The sequence below is a fragment of the Vidua chalybeata genome, chromosome 3 (assembly GCF_026979565.1).
Source record: "Vidua chalybeata isolate OUT-0048 chromosome 3, bVidCha1 merged haplotype, whole genome shotgun sequence".
Taxonomy (NCBI): Eukaryota; Metazoa; Chordata; class Aves; order Passeriformes; family Viduidae; genus Vidua; species Vidua chalybeata.
In genome coordinates this window covers 62,465,753-62,487,278 of record NC_071532.1, presented here as the reverse complement: position 1 = coordinate 62,487,278, position 21,526 = coordinate 62,465,753, and the positions used below count along the sequence as shown (strand labels likewise).

General features: G+C 37.5%; 1 protein-coding gene across 1 annotated transcript in view; it reads right to left on the bottom strand.

The window, feature by feature from the left end:
- Positions 1 to 21,526, bottom strand: part of TRDN (triadin) — a 268,183-nt gene that overhangs the window by 64,349 nt on the left and 182,308 nt on the right. The window contains 4 exon segments of the mRNA XM_053937519.1: positions 979 to 1,002; positions 3,593 to 3,640; positions 9,195 to 9,221; positions 10,500 to 10,532. Coding sequence (XP_053793494.1) covers positions 979 to 1,002; positions 3,593 to 3,640; positions 9,195 to 9,221; positions 10,500 to 10,532 — 132 coding nt within the window.

Below are 21,526 nucleotides of genomic sequence, written 5' to 3'. Positions count from 1 at the left end.
GTAGGTAGTTTTAGTGGTAATTGTTTGCTGCCTTAATGACCCACAGTTCACAAATTGTGTCTTTAATTATAAAAGCAGAGACTGTGTCCAATAGCAATTTATCATGATATCAATAAAGCTCCTTGTTCATGTCTTAGTATTTGTCTCTGACTAAGACAAACTGAGGTGCTGGGGAATCTGATTTGAGGGAATCCATAAATAATAACTTTTTATTTATGGTAGAAATAGCCGTCAAGTGGAAAAACCTAATTTGCTGTTGACATTGAAAGACCTCTTCTGTTGGGACTGATATCAAGAGATAAATTTTTCATTATTTTTCTCCTTCTACACTGTGTTTCTAAAAAGGCAATACTAGATACTTCCATACAGTATAAATTTAAAGGAGAAGACTTGGGAAAGAAATCTGTTGAACAAGGTCAAAAATGCAATTTTATTGAAATAAAGCTGTCTCTTCTATTCCTCATTACATCTCAGACATCTGCTTCAGAAACTGCTCTGGCTTTCCTGCTTTGATCTTCATGTTTTATACTCACCAATTTATTATTCAGGCCCTTATTTTCAAAATGAGAAAATACACAAATTTACTGCAGACATCTGTAGGCATATTTGGTGGACATATTCAGACATATTCATAGTTCTAATAACAAAAAATCAATTTTTTAAATATTAAGTTAATCACAGAAGACTCTGCAAAGAGAAATAAAATTCAGTGGGAAGACTGAAAAACATTTTCTTCTATGCTCGTGCGTAATGAAAAATTCCCATGAGGTTCATGTTCAGTGCAATAGTGTCTACAAACAAATGAAGCTGAAGACAGAGCTTCAGCCAAAATAAGTAATTTAAAGCATGTCATAAAGCCTTTACTTTCAGAAGCCCACCAGTAAGAAATTAAAGCTGTTGTACACCTCCTTTATTAAGAGCACAGTTACTCAAACTCTTGTGGAAGATGTTACTTTAATAAGTAAAACTATAGCTTACTTCCTTGTTTCATCTTTGGTTTATCTGGAGAAAGAGAAGGGAAAGGAAACAAAAATGAAAAGAGAAAAGTAAAAGGAAATGTTAGAATACATGTTCATATGGGAAATTTTAAAAAATATAATCAACTACTGAAAATGTATTTAAATGCATGTTAACCCTAAGTGCTTAAATGTATCTTGAACCTCCACTGTTTCTTGACAGAGTATGTGAATAAAGTTCATGGTTCCCACCTTTTGCCTTTCATACATGCACAAAGAACATGAAACCCCCATGTCTGATATGATCTTCTTTAACTGATGGCAATTCTCCTTTCTTAGTCCTATTGGATACCACCAGCAAAAAAAAAAGTTTATCATCTCTTTTAAATATTAAGTCTCAGTAACAGGCATTAACTTGCTGGAAACTATCTGATATTTGCTCATGACATTTTTCAAACAAATAGAGATAAGTGCCTTCTTGCTCATCTTCTAACAGTAACAAATATTATCTGTAGTTTGGCTTTATAACTAATAAAAGACCATTGAACTGAGTTGTTGCTACAATCTTTCAGCCCATTTCCAGATGTGGGGGTTTGAGGTCAAAGCTGCAATAATCACTAAAACCTTTATCAAAAACAATGAAGTTATGTAGTGATTGCTAAGTACATCCAGCCTATAACACTCCAGATTTTCCTGCAAATCTTCTTATACTGTTTTTTGTAGATTGCAAGTCCCAGTTTTGACCAGGACTAAATCCCTCTACTTTCTGAAATGTGTTCTGATGCAAATTCTGTGAATAATATAAGCACATGGTAATATTCAGAAAGCATCCAGAAAGGTTTTTTTTGGCTTGTTTGTCTTTGACTGATCAATGTGTTGGCAGCAGCTCCAAACATATAGGGTGCAGAAATGAGAAGCAGAGGGAATTGCTGTGTGAAAGTGTTTGTGCTCACTTCTGTGCATCAGAGGAACTGAGCTGCTGCCAGCACTGGGAAGTAGCTGCAGAAATAGTTGTGACAGACATTACATGTTGCTCTTATTCCTTTGACTTGGAGAGACTAGATAGTGCTGGCATGGGGAGACAGTGCTGCTGCTGCTGCTGCCTGCTGTCATGGGAAACAGTTTGCCGCCCTTTTGAGTTCCTTGGGTATCACAACCTGTGGTTTAGAAAACGCTGCTCCATGCCAGCCATGTGAAACTATAGTTTGTACTGCTCAGTCTGCGCTCTTTATGACACAGTTAAAATGTTTGGCAGATAAAATCCCAGCTAATGGTGGTACATTGGAGAAAGGATAAATCTTACAGCAACCACACACCTCATTGCTGCATGAGGCAGAAAAAAAGAGAGGAAGCAGTGTAGATGTCTAGAGGAGCACTTGTGTGGCAATGGAAAATAATGTGAAGATACCCAGCCTAACAATGCCTGAAATCTAGGCCAAGGCCCACCTAATTATAACATTTTCCATGACAACTACCAAGCAGCTGACAGCTGCTGCAGGGTGTCTGTGCTGGCTTCAGTAATCGGAGCAAAGCTGAAGCTGAGAGACTGGAGAAAAGGAAGGGATAATAGCTCGACTGACCAAAGCTACACCAGTAAATATGTCTTACACCTTATACTAAGTGCTACTGGCAAGGTCATCATCAGGACTCTAGCTGCGAGTTTGAGATTAAGTACAAAAATCACCTCAATCACATAGAGGAAGCCTGAGATGATAAGCTTTGGGCATTTAGACACCCTTTTTATTACTTTGCTTCTTACCCTGCTAACCTAAAAAAGAATGGATTGAGTTTAACAAGTGTACAAGAAGCAAGTATGCAGGATATAATGCTGAAGGTAACAATAATAAAAACAATAATAATAAATAATATAAATGTATATAATAGGAAAAGACACATCTTTAGATGGTTTAAAGCATCAATCCTCTTTTTGTGTTCACTCAGTGGCTTGAGTTTTGTTTTGGCCTTAGTGTAGACCATTCCTTGGTATTCCTGCTGTTGTTGGCTTGGGACACTGGATATAGGCTTTGTGTCCCTCTGAACGATGTACCATTCACACCTGGTTCTTGCAGCCTTTCTTCTGGTGTTCCCACTCAGACATTCCCACTCATGCCTTATCCATACCAATCCTAAGATTTTTGTGAAAAATTTCTACAAGGTCTGGTCTCAAAAGTTTTTGCGATTCTCTGCAGTGGACCTTTGTGACTCTTTATGGGGCTGAGGTTTCATCTGGGACAAGAAGGGTGGCTGAGCTGCCTTGGGAGAGCCTCTGCCCCTTTACTTCATTGGAAGTTACTCTCTTGGAGTAGCAAAGGCTGATCCCTGTCCAGGCTACAGGGGCAGGAAGCCTCTTGCAAGATCAGTAGAACACTAAGTCCCAGCACAGAACCTTTCATCTGAAGTGGGCAGCCATCTACCTGAAGCTTTTTGTTGGGGTGGTAGTTTTGTGGAAGTGGGACAAAGCCAGTTTTATAATGGAAATTCCCCGTTGCTCTGACAAACACAGTAGAACTCTGAAAAAATACTGTGAACCAACAGATTTAAAGGTTGCTGTCATCCAGCTCTCTGAATCTGAGGTTATTGTTTCTGTGCCATTGTGTTTTAAGAGAGATAACACCAACATGTTTTTTTCTTTTTACCTTGCACTGCTGCCTTTGTTGCTTTTCCTTCTTTTTTTTCAAGTCCTGCTGCAAATAAAAGATATGGTTTAAGTAAGATTTTTAGTCAGAGGTGTTGCTATGTCAAACAAAGCTCTTCTTAAATGCTTACATGTTATTTTCAGTCAGAAGTTTTCAAAGATTTCCAATCATGTGATTCCCCCCAAGATATGAATACATAATAGATAATTTTTATCTGTCTGAAAGAAAAGCAATTTCTTTTTTTATTTTCTTTCAGAAAATAAATAGTAGGTCTGATCAAACAGAAGATGGGGCTGCCCAGTGCAGGGGGCTTGGAAGTAGATGATCTTTAAGGTCCCTTCCAACCCAAACCATTACATTATTCTGTGATGTCAAGTGAAACAGGGGATAAACTGCAACACATCTTCTGTAATGGAGAAGAGAGCAAAGCAAGCAGATCTTTACCTTGCCCAGCCATTTGAGAGTTCCCCAAGCAAGCATGGTTTTCTGTTTGCACCAGCAGAAACTTCCACTCTGCACCCCTGACACAGCAAAACATTGCCCCATATTCTCAGCTTTAAGCACATAGTTAGTCTCAGTGAAGGTAGCAGGCCACAAATGCACTGTATGTTATGGCATATAACTTGATCCTTCTGTCTGTGGGCAAGCAAGAAGTGTGGATCAGACCACTTGTGAAGCAGGGCTGCTTAACCTTTACTGACACCAGGGGAAGCAGCTGTAGCAGCCCAAGCCAGGATGCATGGACATATCCAATTGCTTATTCACAAGCTTGGCAAACACAGTTTGTAAATTCATTTACACATCTTGGGAGACAAGGGATATTAAGGATGAAACTATCTAAGAAGAGGTGGTGCAAGAAGGGGTACCATTAGATTTTGCTCACATTAATATGGGTATCTTTTATAGTTTCTGACAATTTACCCTGCAGGTTTGGTGATGTACAAGATTATCTCTTTAGGACAACATATATATTTCTTATTTCATTGAATTATTTGGGGTTAAATATTGTAAATCTATAAATATACATGTTTAGCTGTAAGTGGCACTTCCAAGACTTCTGTGAAATCAAGTTTTTGTGGCCATAATTTGTAATTATTATGCTAAATAAAATCCTTGCTTTAATTTAAAAGGCTATTGTGTTACAGTGTTTGAGACAAAAAATGTGGCATTAAGAAAATAAGCTTCACTCTCATTATTTGAAAATAATGTAAAGAACAAACAATTAGCATAAGTGGCAGGATGTAAAGTGGACAGTGAAAATTAATTTCTATCTGATGAGTATAGAAAATATCTGCTGCTTCAGGGTTATTAGTACATATAGCAACCTCTCAGTTTGTTATTTCACCCTGTCATTTTATTAGAACAAATCACAGTTGAAAATTAAGAGTCTGGCTTTTAGAGAGAAAGTAAATTCTGAGGGTCATGTTCTGTTATCATGATTTATCCTGAGAATGTCAGGGAATTCAAAGGACCTATGAAGTGCCTCCATGTGTGCTCACTGCTTGCCTGCTTCCTGGACTGCAAGTCTGGCCCCAGGGGTGCCACCAGGACATGCTTTCAAGAGCATTCTGGAACTGCTGGGCATGATGGCTCAAGCAGATCAGCTCAGTTAATAAGCTATGGCCTGTCTGCAAGGTCTGCTAGTGGGCTGGTGGCCAAAGGAATCTGCTTCCAGATTCCCTGAATTTGAGATTCAGTGAAAAGTCAGGTATCAATAGATGAACTGCTTCATGTTGAGTGGGATGAACCCACTCACAGGCATCAATTACTCCCTTGTGTGTGAGCACGTGTTTGTGAGCAAGCTCCATGTAAATAGTGAAATATTGCACTTCTGCATCTCAGTTACCTCGGGGAACTTATTTTATTGAAGATAATCTTCAATTTTCCTGAAAATAAAATCTAGGTTGAAAATATACCTGACTCAATCCTCAAGGATAGAAATGGAATACTCCCTTTTTTTGATAAGTACCTAATTTTTTATTGGTGTTCATGGACACAGAGAAAGCCAAAAGGAACCAAAGACCCTTAATATTTATTGTAGACCTCTGCTATTGTCATCCATATTACCTGGGCCCAGATCAGCAGTACTACTTATACTAACCATGGATTAGATTCTGATAAGCCAAGATGAATCTGAGCACTGAGCCCTGCCACTGAGCAAATCAATATCACAGTGCTTCTAAAATGCTTACTGAAGTGGTCAATATCTTGAAGAATAAGCCTATTTGAATATGGAAAGAAATATATGAAAAGGGACACCAGAAACCTGTCCCATACTCATTTCAAAATATATTTTTCACATTAGAACTGCAAAAGCAGCTATGACAAGAGTTAAATGAGTTATTGAGAACTATTATTGTCTTCAAAGCATTTTTATCCTTTTTAGCTGAAATGAAAGGAATTTTGGTTTGTAAAATTTCTGAAAGCCAGAATACTAATGGAGTAAAAGTCTTTTTTTTTGGTTTTGTTTTTTTTTTTTTTTTTTTTTTTTTTTTTTTTGATACTGAACTGCAGGCTAGAAGAGCAGTGCAGCTTTCTGAGAAAATGAGGTGTTTAGTCATCAAATGTATGTGCTGGTGGTAGACTGAGAGTGTGGTTATCATGGAGGTACCATCCATTCCTTGAGAAACATCGAGGCTGCTATAACAACCAGTTATAGATATATTAACAGTATTCTGGCTTTCATTGCATTCAATAATACAACACCACTTCCACGAGTGAGTGCTTGTAGAGAAGAACTTGCTGAGACAGAGCAGAGCTCCAGTAACTTTTGGGAACTGCCAAGTAATATCATCCAGACATGGCAGAGAAGTATCTGGGAGGACAAACAGGACATTCTATTATTCCCTTTGCTTTTTCAGAAGAGAGGCATGAGCTACTTTGGTGATGTTGAGAGGTCTTTTATCATCAAGGTAATAGTTGTCACTTTGAAAAGTTTGTCACTTTTTACCCATCCATGTAGAGTCAGTGTTTGGAATAAGATTCAGAAGGTTTGGTTGTCTCTGTTTCTATCAGAATAGAGACAAGATTTCTGAGTAGGTCAAGATGTCATCTCTTCCACTGGGCATTTTCAAAGTTCTTGCCACTTCTGAATGGCAGCCTGAAAGATGATCTTTTTGTGAAAAATGATCCTGTTCCAAGTATTCCCTATTTGAAAAGCTGATCTTTTAGCCATATGACTTAGGTAATATGAATGCTGTAATACATTAAAGTTTTCTCCTCTGTAGAATGGCAGGCATTAAAAAAATAAAGAAATACAACCCTCCATCCCAAACCAAACCCACAAAAACTGCTGCATGAAACAATACAAAAAAAAAAATGAAGGTAAAATCAGGAATTCATCAGGGATTTATATTTTCAATAAAATATAGTTTCAAAAAATAGATTAAACAAATGGAGAAATACTCCCACATCTATTTTGTCATCTCTCAGCAAAATTATTGACAAGTTGGCATAATGTAAATCAAATGGGCAATTTACTTTATAATTGTTTCTCTGATTCCATCATAAACTCTTAGGAAACAAATGAGAGACAATTCAGCAGATATTATTTTATGCTGAAAGTGGCCAGGAGAGCAATTCATCAGACAAATATTTGTGCAGTCTCAATAGTTGTAGGCTACAATCAAATTTGTCGGAATATTTTTATCCCAAAAGAGACAGGTTGCATAACTAGCATCAACATCAAAAATATGCATTCTAAAATGTCACTGATTTTATGGCTATTTTGAGATATTTGCCCAGTGTGATGGAAGACTGAAAGAAATCATTCCCACTGGAAACAAAAAACATTTCACTCACTGAACCCTGAGGTCAGAGGCTCCTTATTGTGACATCACAAAAATGAAGAAATCATTAACCTAAGAAGTGTATGTTATGGTTTAGGAACTGTTCTGTTATATGGAGAAATTTTAAAAAATTCATTCTCTAGTGGCTTGTGAGAAGATGCAAAAAAGCTCCATGTGCATTTGATAGTTCATAAGAAGTACAGGGTAGTGGGAATGTCCCACACCTCCTTCTATGCCAGCAGATTGATTTTGTTTAATTACCAAAGAAGATAATTTCATCAAAAGCCTTGTTTTTTTTCAGAACAGAATTGTTTGCCTTCCATGAATATGCTAAAAAAATTTTACATTTGCCAACACCTACTGAATACTGAAAATCACATTCTGTCCAGAGAGCTGCTAAGTCTCTAAGGACTAACAGGAGAAAAATGAGAAACAAAAAAATAAATAGCAACAATGTAGAACAAAGAAATATGGATTGAAAAGATATTATTTTCTTGAGACTTAAAGAAAGGTTAAACACTACTTAATGACTACTATTAAACACTACTGCAGACAAGAATTTGTCTGCATCACAAAAGAATATAGAAGAAAATAACAGCATTCCTTTGTGATCCTTGCTAAGTGGCAAAAAGAACAGCTGTAACATTTTTCATTTAAATATGATTTTCCCCCTGGGGTACAGGCTATGTTTGAGTTTCAAAATTAGCAACGTAAAGTTAAATTTAGATGACATGCTAACAAGAAATTTTTAAGAAATCAACAATTTCCCCAGAGTTAAAATCAGCTCATTTTTATTTAATGAGGAATAAAGCAAAGTTGTCATTACTTATACACTGGGGAACAATTTCAGGTTCAATATTACATTGATCCTATAGTAAAACTAAGATGGATGAGGCCAGCACCTTCAGTTGTGAGACTGTTCTTTTGACAACAGAAATAACAGAATTATTCCTATATTATATAATGGAAACCCATTGTTTCTACTTATCCTTAATTAACTGAACTACCTAAGACTTTTTTTTTCTTCCTATTTGTCTGAAAGGGAATGCTTATAAAAGTATGGTGGTCATTGACATGAATAAACATGGACTACAAATGAAGGGTAGTTTGTAACCTGACATTCAATTTTCCATTTTTGTTTAAGTTACAGCTGAAATCTGTAATATTTTTGAGGGCAATTTGGAGCTAGTAACTTACACTGTATGTCTGTAAAAACCAGACACTGATGTGAAACAATTAAATATTTGCTATATTTGCTCAGCTTGAATTTACATCCTTGATGTTTATCACCAGCCCCAGTTCCCTGTGCCTTGTGGAAAGGAGGAACCTTTGGAGCAAGCATTGATGTTCTCACACCTCCTACCTTCTGCCATCAACAGTTCACGTATGAAAGGCAGGCAAAACCTGTTACACCAAACCTCCCTGCAAAACTCCCTAAAGAAAACAACTGTTCAGTCACTGCGTTTGTCCTGCAGTTAGAATGGCAAAAAGAGAAATATTGCTTTGTGTCATGCCTCTGTAAAAGATTGGTTACTTCTCCTTTCTGCCTGTCACAAAAGCCTTATGGCTTGAGTTAGGGTTAGAAACTGAATTTCAGATTGTTGGAGAATTACCGTTAGTCCATGAAAAATTTGAGGAAAAGATGCCTGCTTTGAGATGCTGCAAGGAAGACAACATTATAATTTAAAAAGCTGTCTGTTTCAAATAAATCATACTGTTAAAAGTTTTTTTCACAAGCAGCTTTTTTTTCATTACAGTAAAGCTAACAGCAGCATTCTTCCATTTCAATTTTCAAAACCAATCAAATTATTCACCTTTTGACTTTGGAGTTTTCACAGCTGCTGTAAAATAAAACATTCACAGAAACAAATTGCATAAAAGAATACAGGAATTAAAATTGATCCTAACACCTCTTCCCTTTGTCAATATGCTACTTATCTATGAAGAGCAGGATTTCATTTTTATGTAGACAAAAACTGACACACACATGTGTTGCTTGTTTAGATAGTCTCATGGCAGATGACTAATTAACCTGCAGATTAAAAGCAGCGGGTGGAAAACAAGGCCAATGGGTAAGTTATATATGGAGCTTCAATAGCTCTGCTATTTTCAAGTGTGAGGATGAGACAAGGAGTAAAATAGGCTCCAGAATGAGCATATATTAAACATAGGTGGAAGGTATGCAATATAAATGTTTTTTTAACAATCTCAGTGATTTGCAGGAGCTAGAAATTTTAGCACTTTTTTTTTTGTTTTGAGTTTATTGAAACTTCTAGAATTGATACAGAGGAGGATCCAGTTTCAAAACTCTTCCTTTATATAAGTTTTCTCAGTTTCATTTCTTTACTACTCTTCACAATTGCATTAACTTAATGCAAATTAATTGAACTACCACATTTCTCTTTTTTTTTTTATTATTCACACCATTTTGAAGCACTGTGATAGGCTTTTATGTTATAGAAAAGGACAGATTCATTTTTCTGCAAATTGACTTTCTACTGTAGGTATTTCTTGCTCTGAATTTGTATCTGAGAAAATAGAGTCATCTGATGAATGAGTCATCAAGCTTGGCTATAAAAGGAAAAAATATTTATGCTCTCCCAAATTTGGATAAGCTGGAGAAGTGGGTTCCACATGGGAACAAGAGCACCTTGCTGCAACAATAAAATGCATGGGTGCTTGGCATAAAAAAAAAAAAAAAATTAATGTAACTTTCTTTGAAAAGAGAAAGTTCTTAAAAGATAAAATAAAGAAATATATCCCTCTTGTTCTTCTCAGCATTTAATTAGATCTCAGTTCCAGAAGACCGAATGGTTGCTCCACATCTATTCAATTGCTTAAGTAACTTTAATAAAACCAGCAAAATTATATTAATGGCTTCATTTATTAATCCCTCTACATAATCCTGTCTCAACTGATAATCAAACCAGATAAATGAGACTCTAAAACTTACAATCTTTTACAGGACTTACCATGCACTTTTGCTTCTTTCTTTGTTGTTTTGCCTGTAAAAACAAATTTTAAAAAGTATCAAATATTAATGTTTAATATTAATTCTGACAATAATTAATTTAAAATATTATTTTTTTAAAGTAAGATAAAAAGGAGAGAATATTCACCAGGTTCCATTATTTTTTCTTTTTTATGTGGTTCTGGAAAAGAAAAAAAAAGTAAAGTGTACATTTGGCTTCTTGTAATGCTTTGTTTGATTACCTTGGACAATCATCTTTCATGTTACTATTGGCCATTGGATGTGACACATTTCTATAGACTCTCACTTCAGTGAGTCCTTCCCTGCTTTCCAGTATGTCAAAATAAAGCCTTTATATTTCTAATCAATCTCTTCAGTGGTTTTCACACTGGATACACAGGGTCAGATTAGCTGTTAATAAGGGAGAGCAAAGGATTCAACTTTTATAATAAGGTTCTAAAAGGAAACCATAAAAACGTACGTAAAAACATCTGCAGTTTTGCTTCAGGGTGGTTTAAATGGAGGTCTGCAACCCAACTATATGTGCTTGAGGACAACTACTTTTTAATGGTAGTTTCTGTAATACCTCTTTCTGTGCTGCAAGAATGTGCTTTAACGCCCCCTCACAGAAGGAGCAGGGCAGCCTGTCACAGATAGAGACTGAACAACATCTAGCAGCCAGTGCTGACATTCACAGTAGCAAAAAAAAAAAAAAAAAAAAGTTAAGCTTTTTCCATCTGCAGATGCTTTTAAACAGCATATGGAAAGGCTGTGCTGTGCAAGTTTGGATCCACACAGGAACATTTCCTAAATTCAAGAGTATCTGAGCTGACTGATCACAAGATAGATCATAGAATCATCAAATCATAGAATATCCTGAGCTAGAAGGGATATTATTGAGCTCTAACTCAGGATAGTCTATGATTCACAAGGATCATTGGGTCCTGCTCCTGTCTCTCCACAGCATAATGCCAAGAGTCACACCATGTGCCTGAGAGCATCACCCACATGCTTCTTGAACTCTGTCAGGCTTGGTGCTGTGACCATTTCCCTGGGGACCCTGTTTCAGTGCCCAACCACCCTCTGGGTGAAGAACCTTTTCCTGACATCCAGCCTAAACCTCTCCTGATTCAGCTTCAGGCCATTCCCTCAGGTCCTGTCACTGGTCAGCACAAAGAAGAGATCAGTGTCTGCTAGTGTTTCCCCTCAAGAGGAAGTTGCAGACAGCAATGAGGTCTACCTACAGTCTCCTCTTCTCAAGGCTGCACAAACCAAGTAATTTCATCCACTCCTCATATAACTTCTCCATGAGACACTTAAGTATCTTCACAGTCCTCCTCTGGGTGCTCCCTAATAACTTTATATCCTCATATTGTGGTGTTCAAAACTGCACACAGGACTCATGGTGAATACTTTTAAATACAAGCTCATTGCTTACCACTATCCAATGACTGTATTTTCTCCAGGATTATTACAGGTTATATTTATATTAAAGCTGTGGTATAGAGCTGAGCAACATTAATGTTTAAACAGCTTCCACTCTAGAATCAAGACATAAAGTTCAGTGTTCAAAGTGGTTCTGAATGTTGTATCCTCACTAAAAGCAACCTTATTCACAGATGTGACCTATCACTCAATTGAATAAGAAAAAGGAAATAAGAACTGCCAACATAAAATTAAATATACTTATAAACAACATTAATATGAATAATATTTCCATTAAACATTAATTTGTAATCAATGCTAATACTGACTGCACAGTGGGCAAATAAAAGATATATAGTTCATGGAAAGCTATGAAAATTAATATTTGAAAGGACAAATTGATCTTGAATATTAAAAACCCCACAATTGTTAAGTTTTAAACAAAATATGTTATTACTCCATATTCCCACCCCAAAAAAGCTTGCATTGAACAATACATTTCCATTCTATCTGAAATAAAATACTCCTTTTTCTCTGAGTTTTTAAATCTCTCTGAAGAGTCATCTTTTATATATTTTAAAGAAAAATGTAGTTTCCAAAATAAAGCTTTGAGACAAGTTCTACAAGCAAAAAGCTATTTTTCTTTTTTTTTTTTCCAAACCATTTATGGAATTACATTACAACTTCAAAAACTATATATTTGAGCCAGAATGTACATTTCAAAGCATCAAGATTAATTGACTGAAATAATGAACTTTAATATAGGCTCAATATAATCTTAATATAGTTATATAAAGAACATTTTAATGTATTGCTTTCATAACAAATGTTAAAAATATTGTAGGCTCTTTAAAGACACATTTTATATGAGAAATGAAGTTTTAGTGGAAATGATGGAGCAGGTTTATGTAGTCAAAAGAAAAGAGTAATGGTTGTGATTTTCCCCACAATGTGAAAAATTGATGGAAGTAGAGAGCAAGGTGGTGTTTATTGCCTGGTCTTGATGGCATCCTACCCTGGGTTGCAATTCTAGTACACGTCAAGGAGGAAAAATATACCTAAAACTGAGAGGACAAAAGTTTGGGACTCAATGGCTTGGCCACCTCAATGCTCTTAATCATGGCAACATCTGCAGCTTTGGTTTTGTGTAGCCTGAGCACTCTTCAGACTCTGCACTTGCAGATATTTTAGGACTCGTTCTGGAAATTATAATTTTCACTGGTATTGTAGGGGTTTCTGTTTGACTGTTGCTCAGGACAGCTTCATGGAAACTAAAGGAAATGTAATTCAGTCTTTAGTGGTTCTGAGGCAATTATTTTTCTCTTTCATTTTAAGATCTCTCAGCTCTCAGGAGATCAGGGAACAGAATGATCCTAGCAACACTCAAGTCAGTGTTTTGGCAAAGTATAAAAGAATCCATTTATTTAGCTTTATTTCACATTTTTGTCCCTAAACTGCAAACATTAGGCAAGGTCTATAGAGCTTCTTTCATAATAGTTTTATTTCCAGAAGCATATGAAATAAAATCCTTTTCCATGAGAAAATGTAAAAAAATGAATAACATAGAATTTGACATCAAGCATTTCTGGGAAATCTGACATGATATGAGATACCAGGTGATTCATGTCCTGATATTTGAATGGAATGAACTGAAAACTTTTATTACACCAGCCATAAACTGCAGGAAATTTCAGACCTAGGTCTTCCTTGTTTGCTAAAAGTTATCGTTCCTTGATCTCAATGTCTTATTCTTTACTTTTTTTTGTACTTTCAAGTAGTTAGTGTGACACATGAAAGGATATTGCCATCTGTAAACAGATCAGACATTTGCCATGGGATTTGTCATTATTTTTATGTTTAACCATTTTTGCATGTATATGAGACAGTACAGCATATTTTTATTCAGGGAAGTTTTGCTGGTAATATAGTATTTTTCTACCATGAATGGAATTGAGATTTGATTTAGTTTGACATTTTACCATCTTTATTTGGTCTGATACTTTAAACAAATGGCTTTTATTTTTTTATGAAAACTGGCAAAGTTATGTATAAGTTGCTCATAAAACCATACAAATTTTGCTTCATTACTAGTGACATATTCCTAGGCAATTCAGAGTAGGTGGGAGAGAGAAAACCTGAACCTGCCTCTCTAGCTCTTCCCTAAGCCACATTATTCCCTAAAGCAAAAACAGCACTGAAAAGCATCTAGGCTGGCAAATTTGCTGAGGTGTATTTTAATCTTTAGTACCAGAATAGACAGTCACAAAGTGTGACCCTCTGCTACCTGACAGGAAAGAACAGTTGATTTCCTGTCATAATTTATATAGGTATGTGCACACATGTATGAGTGTTTGTGTGCACCTGTTATTTCCTAATTCAGATAAAGCATTCATGTCCAAGAATGGTTCAGGAAAAGAAAAATTCTATTGGGAATGACACAGATTGGAAAAGTTGAAATAAATGGCATTTCAAGTGGATATGCTGTTGTGTGGGATGCACCACATGTTAATTACTGAATACCATTTTATTTGCACTCAGTAGCTGAATAAAAATGGTGCTTTCTGTAGTGTTGTTTATCTTTTACCACAAATATTTCAGTGAAACCTACTGTTGTCATAGTCTATGCAGTGTCTTAGGTACTTAAGTCCTTAGCAGAAAGTTAGTTTGGTCTTATAGTTTTGTAATCTTGGTTTTATAGGCTATACATAAAACTTCTTGGAACTTCATATCATGTTGGTTAAATAAAACCAAATGAGACAGAGTGGTAAAGCTTTCCTGTGGTAAAAGTGGTAAAAAGTAGTAAAGTTATCCTGTCATTAAGAATATTGTGAACATAAGCATTTAGATAAAGACGAGATCCCTTTAGTCCCTTCTGCTGAAGGGAAATGTTGCAATATATGTTCAGTCATGTAGTTAGACCTGAAATAATCCACATGAGAAAGTCTTGCATCAAACTAGATTTTTCCTGTTCTCCTGTTCCCAAGGCGTATGTGTTTTCCTATATTTCACTGCTATTCGTATTTTCTTGTTCATTGTAGAAAATCTCACCACTGTTTTATGCTTTGATTTATAAAGATCATGAACTGTACAAATACATTTCTTTCAGAAATAAGAACACACCTCTTACATCGTGAAATCATGCCACAAATATACTCACTCCTCTATATATGATCATCTTTTGAGGAGGGCAAAAGTCTTCCTGATGGATTTTTATGAAGAAAAGGAAAGCAGTTTACAGTTCTTTGTATCTTTTTCAGAAATCTGCTACCTTGTTGGGAGATATCTGATAAAAATTTTGTGCAAAAAAAAAAAAGAAAGAAAAACCTGGATGAAATGCAACTGCGTTCAGTTCCATCTCTTTGGTCTGAGGCTTTTCTTCACAGGCAGAAAGCAATGGCATCAATACTGTCCATCATAAATTGTAGATATAATATGATAATATATGTTATAGAAGAGTCTAATCCATACCACTGCTCCCCTGCAAATCAAGTGGCATTTTCATAATGATCACAATGAACTGGATGAGGCCCATTTATTTCCATTATCGCAAAATGAAGTTGGTACCACTTCCAGAACATTATTGCCTGGAAAGATAATTATATCCGTAGTGTATGCGATAGTCTGGATTCAACAAAGCTTAAGCATGCCCTTGAATGCTTGGCTAGGTGACCCACCTGGTGGAGGCAGGAAAGGCTGTGGATGTTGTCTGTTTGGACTTCAACAAGGCCTTTGACACTGTCTCGCACAGCATACTCCTGGAAAAGCTGGCAGCCCACGGCTTGGACAGGAGCACTCTTTGCTGGGTTAGGAACTGGCTGGATGGCCGGGCCCAGAGAGTGGTGGTGAACAGTGCTGCATCCAGCTGGGGCCAGTCACCAGCAGTGTCCCTCAGAGGTCTGTGCTGGGGCCAGTTCTGTTCAATGTTTTTATTGATCACATGGATGAGGGGATTGAGTCTTTCATTAGTAAATTTACAGATGACACTAAGCTGGGAGCATGTGTTGATCTGTTGGAAGGTAGGAGGGCTCTGCAGAGGGTTCTGAAACAGTTGGATGAATGGGCAGAGTCCTATAAGATGAAGTTCAATAAATCCAAGTACCGAGTTCTGCATTTTGGCCACAATAACGCCCTGCAGTGTTATAGGCTGGGGATGATGTGGCTGGACAGTGCCCAGGCAGAAAGGGGCCTGGAGGTTCTGGTCAACAGCCGGCTGAACCTGAGCCAGCAGTGTGCCCTGGTGGCCAAGAGACCAATGGCATCCTGGCCTGTATCAGGAATAGTGTGGCCAGCAGGAGCAGGAAGGTCATTCTTCCCCTGTACCTGGCACTGGTGAGGCCACACCTTGAGTGCTGTGCCCAGTTCTGGGCCCCTCAGTTTGGGAAGGACGCTGAGATGTTTGAGCGTGTCCAGAGGAGGCAACGAGGCTGGTGAGGGGCTTGGAACTCAAGCCCTGTGAGGAACAACTGAGGGAGCTGCGGGTGTTTAGCCTGGAGAAAAGGAGACTCAGGGGTGACCTTGTCACTCTCTACAACTCCCTGAAGGGTGATGGTAGTCAGGTGGGGGTTGGTGTCTTTCTCCAGGCAGCAACTGACAGAACCAGAGGACACAAGCTGTGTCAAGGGAAATATAGGTTGGACATTAGTAAAAAGTTTTTATGGAAAGGATGATAAAGTACTGGAATGGTCTGCCAGGAGAGGTGGCGGAGTCACCATCCCTGGATGTGTTTAAAAAAAATTGGATGTGGCACTCAGTGCCATGGTCTAGATGAGGTATTAGGGGATGGGTTGGAGTTGATGATCTTGAAGGCCTCTTCCAACCTAGTCATTCTGTGAATTCTGTGATTCTGTGAACTCAAGATTGAGTTAAAGATATGTTAAATGAAATTGGGCCCAATTCTAGGCAAAAGTACACTCAAATAATTAAACAAATTCAGGGCTATGAAAATTTGCCAGCCTCAGAACAAAGCACCTTAAAATGCCTTTTCTGTAAAGAGTGGACACTTATATAATCCTTTTAGCTCTGATTTTTTAATTGCACTTAATTTGACACTCTTTTATTGATATTATTTTTACTTTCATGTATGAATAAAAAAAAATTGTAGTTTACTTGCTCCCCCTGCCTTGCTCTTAAAGTAGTGCTGTCTTTGTATTAGAAATACAAAAGTACTTTGATGCATAGCAAATATCTGGTGACAAAAAAAAAGAAACAAGACTGCATTTACAGTACAAGTGTCTTCACACACACTGTGATCTGAAAGGAAGTACTGGAAATTATTTTAACTCTATATTATCTTGAAAGAGAGAATACACTAAGGAAAGTATAAATGCAAAATAATGCATAGTGCCAAGCTATGAGACTCGGAATTTCAACATCCTAACAAAAGTAGAAAAAAATATCATGGATTTTAGGCCATTTACTCAAAAACATTTTAAAAATTGGTGAATTAAAACTGGATTTCAGATTAGAAAGCTTAGTGTAAAATAAGCTATTTCATGCTCTATTTAAATAAATCCTATGTATAAAGAATTCATGGTTGTAAAGTTAAATCTTCTAACATCAGAAAATTCTTCCCCTTACAGGGCATCATCTATTGTGACATAAGTAAAGAATTCATTTTTCCTTTCCCATTCAGAGTCAGATAATGGCTCAGCTTACATAATCCTGTGGACAATTTAAGACATCATGTTCTGTAATATTTTCTCGAATTTCAACTGAGATGAAAATGTCAGTGGGTTGAAATGATTTGTGGAATACATCTCCATTCATATAATAGCCACAAATATTAAGTGGCTAAGTGATGGACTACTGCACCAGCAACAAGATTTTAGCTGCCGAGGGTGCAGTGCATTCCTGGCGTACCACAAGCAGAGTCAGCTCTGAGGCTTCAATAAAGCCAAGTGGAAGCACCCTGGGACAAACAGTTGAGGACCAAAACTCAGTTTCTCCTTCCTTCGGCATATTGCTGAGGATTGAGCTCAGATAATCTCCATCGACTGTACAAAACCAGGCAAGACTGGAGCCATCCCATTGAAACCAGAAAGAAAATTACTAAGTCAGAGAAGACACGATATTTAACTTCCCGAAAATCTAAGGTGGGACGGAGGAAGAATTATGCTAAAATGGACTGAAAAGAAAGCTTTGGTGATTCAGAAGGACTGCAGAATGATCCTGGATCTAAATTCAAAGATCCTGAGCAGCAGTATTAATACAGGTAGGGCTTCATTATTTTGTTTAGTGCTGCATAAACACCTGCTATCTGAGTGAAGATATATTTTGTACAAAAATAAACTGCAAAGCTTGTCCTTCTGCATTCAGTAAGTTACCTCTAACATTTGTCGCCAAAAAGATAGACTGTAAACCCGGAATATAAACCAGGAATGGCTGTGCTTATGTTCTGAAAAAGTCTGAGAGGGTTAACTTCAGGAAACAGAAAATTGAACTGTCTACTCCAGCTACCAGAATAATTTTCTTGGTAACATCAGTACGACAGAAATACATGCAGAGATGCTTTCACCAGGTGCAATGGCTGCTTATGAAGAGGAATTTCAGGGCACACAGAGGCCCTCAGACATAAGATCCTGAAGAGAATGCAGGATGGAAAACTTTATAATGTCCCTACAGAGAGAGAAAGAGACAGGCACCTTTTCCTTTCTCCAAAAGTACTTACAGGGGGTGTAAACTTGACCCTGATTTTCAAAGTCTCTCCTCTTGGACTGACTACACATATCTACACAAGATGAGAATACATAGTTTGATGGATGATGCAGAGGGTGTGGGGCTATGAGTAAAATACATCCCTGACATGTGACTTGAGACTTGAATCTGAGAAACCTGACAAAAAATCCATTATAAGTTTGCTTGTTCCACTGTGTTGCTAAATTATGCAATATAATTGCTGAATTTTATTAATCTTCTGTAAAATATGGGTTTAGCTTTCTATATACCTTGTCCTACAGGTGATAATTAAAAGATAATCAATAATCCAGCTCCTTGACAATTTTTTTCTACATTTCAGACATACCTACTGTGCCATAAACTTCTGGGTTTTTTTCCTTTTTATGTAGATTAAAACTGGTTAGACCTCATGGCAATAGCTTTCCTGCTGCCATTTTAGTTACAATCATTTATCTTGAACCAAGAATTAAAATAACCTCCCTGCTAAGTAAATAGTGCCCATTGTCAGTAAAACCAGTAGTGCTTCCTTCTTTGACAGAGTGATCTGAACCTATACAACCCATCCTCTAGCCAAGTTTTTCAGTATAGCCTGCCTTCCAATATTCGATACTTACCCCATGGACCTATTTCTTACATAATTTCATACAAAATGTCCTCTTTCTGCTTCTTACAAACAGTGAAAAGATTGGTGGCATAATAAAGTAATAGTAGTTCTGGTACAACTGGCAGTCACTTTGGGAGATTGGATGCAGCTGACACCTGAGCACTTAAAATTAGCTATTGTCTGTCATATTTTACTTTATTCTTTCTGGATCCAGACTAAATTTTATTGATTTTCAAGGAGGAAATTGTGCTTAAAAGTAGTTTCTGTTATGAACTCAAATCAAGTGATGAAAAAGATTTTTTTTTTTTTGCACGTGTGTGGAGAGGAAGATGAGAAAAATTAGGCATTAAAACCCAGTAATTAGGCAGTTAACTGACGGTACAAAATCTGTTAAACATACTGTAAAATTAATTAAAAATTTCAAGACCAGTCCAGGGAAATTCTAAGCAGCAATTAGGATTTAATTTTTGCAGTGTTGAAAAGAGTAAGAACTGGTTTTCAAATCAGGCAAATTATCAGGGGAAAGCACTGTCACTGGTGCTTAGAGAAGGTGCAGGAGTCTTGCCTATGAAAGGAGGCCATCTCCTGAGAGGGACTCAGAGATGAGCTGTTCCCATCCCTCTCCCTAGCTACAGGAGTGCCACAAACCAGTGGCACTGAGGCTCCTCACTGCCTGCAGGGGAATACAGTCAGCCTCTGGCTAATTTAGCTGGAAATGCTCTCTGCATGGTTTCATTGAGTCCCTGTCCTGCACCTCCATGCATTAGCTTTTCCCACAGTGACAAAACAGACCCAGCAAACTCACTAAACCGAGGTGTGATGGCTCTGCCCCACCGGCAGCTGGAACATTCATCCAGCAGAATTAGCTACAGCTACAGGGCATGAGAAGGATTGAGGTGTGAGGGTCCAGAGGGATGGCAATAAGAGGCAGATTTCCCTCCTAGCGCCCTCTCCTGACAAAAGATGTCAGGGTGAGGCATCTACTCACCACCTACACCCCTGGCTCTGAGAAACTCTTCAGAGAGAGTCTGCTGGGCCCAGCACAAGGGGTGCCTGAGGAAATCCTGTGGAAGAAAACTGTGCCGCTCCTCAGGGTAAAAGGACAGACTGATATTTTGTAAAGGTAGGTCACTCTCAGACTTGTTCTGCTGGCACAGCTGGGCAGACAATGCACTGTGCCGAAAAAAAAAAAAAAGAGGGAATGCCTGCAAGATTTAAAATGGGAACAACATAAAACAGAGTTACTGAGGAAGACGTGTAACAAAACATCTTCAACTCTGATTTCTCCCCTTAGAACAGCATCACTTGCATATATCTACTAAACTGTTCTGCTTTACAGCCAGATACTGGGATCTCAAGCCCAGTTTTCGATGACAGCGAGATGATTTTTTCCAAATAGAGAAATCCGGTAATGTTTGAAAATAGCCACTTTCAAAATTAAGTGATGGAAATTTATTGAGACTGGTTTCCTAGAGCAACTGTCAGCTTGCAGATCCAGAAGTTTTTATAGGCTTCCAAACTCCATATTCACTTTCTTTGCTTTCTCTGTATACATGTAGGGAGATTAAAATAGTGTGTTGAATTAGGCAGGGATTTCTCAACCAGTGACATTAAGATCAGGAACATATGTGGTGTAGATACACTGTGAGATGACCAGCTGTGCTCTCAGTCTGTTCAATCTGTTAAGAGGAGTAAACCTTGAGCTTTAGGCATTCTTGGGTACAGGTTGTGATGTAATAAGAAGTGTGTAAGAAAATGAAATATGAAATTGGATAATGTATTTAATTTACTGTGCTAATAGGCAGCAGTCTACTTATGATGTTGCCAAACAAGCATATTTAATATTTTGCTATGGTGAGTTATTCTGGTGGTAAATTAATTTTCAGTGAACTGGAGGGGAAACTAAAATGTAGAACTCAGAACCTACTGCTCTTTACAATTTTTAAGGCAAACTAGATATTTAGAAATGTGTCAGAACAGACAAACTTGTTTTATTTTTTCATAAGAAGCCATGCCAGTTTTCCTCCTTTCTTTTTCTTAAGCAGATTACTGTCATCACCATTCTTGCCAACAAGCAGACTCATTCGAATATTTTTCAAACATGAACACAAATATTGGATGCAAGCAGGTGGAATGAATTAATTATAAGCATATGGTTCTAACATAATTTCTACAGAGTACTGTTGAGACTTCTAAGGGTCTAGCTATACAACACACTCTGGCATCAAAGCTGCTTTAAGAAATTATCAGTGACATGAATGTAAATGTTTGTGGAGCCAGACTCATTGACAGGCTGAACACCCTGCCACACACACATTCCTAGCACAGCTTTCAGCTGTAAGCCATGGCAATGGGGTGGTTTACACTGCTCCCCCTGTTGTGTTAGCAGAGATGAACGTGGTGTCAAACAAACACAGCAGGTAGGGATGGGGAGCACTGGTGGGGAAATGGTGCTTTCCCAGGCCAGTGTC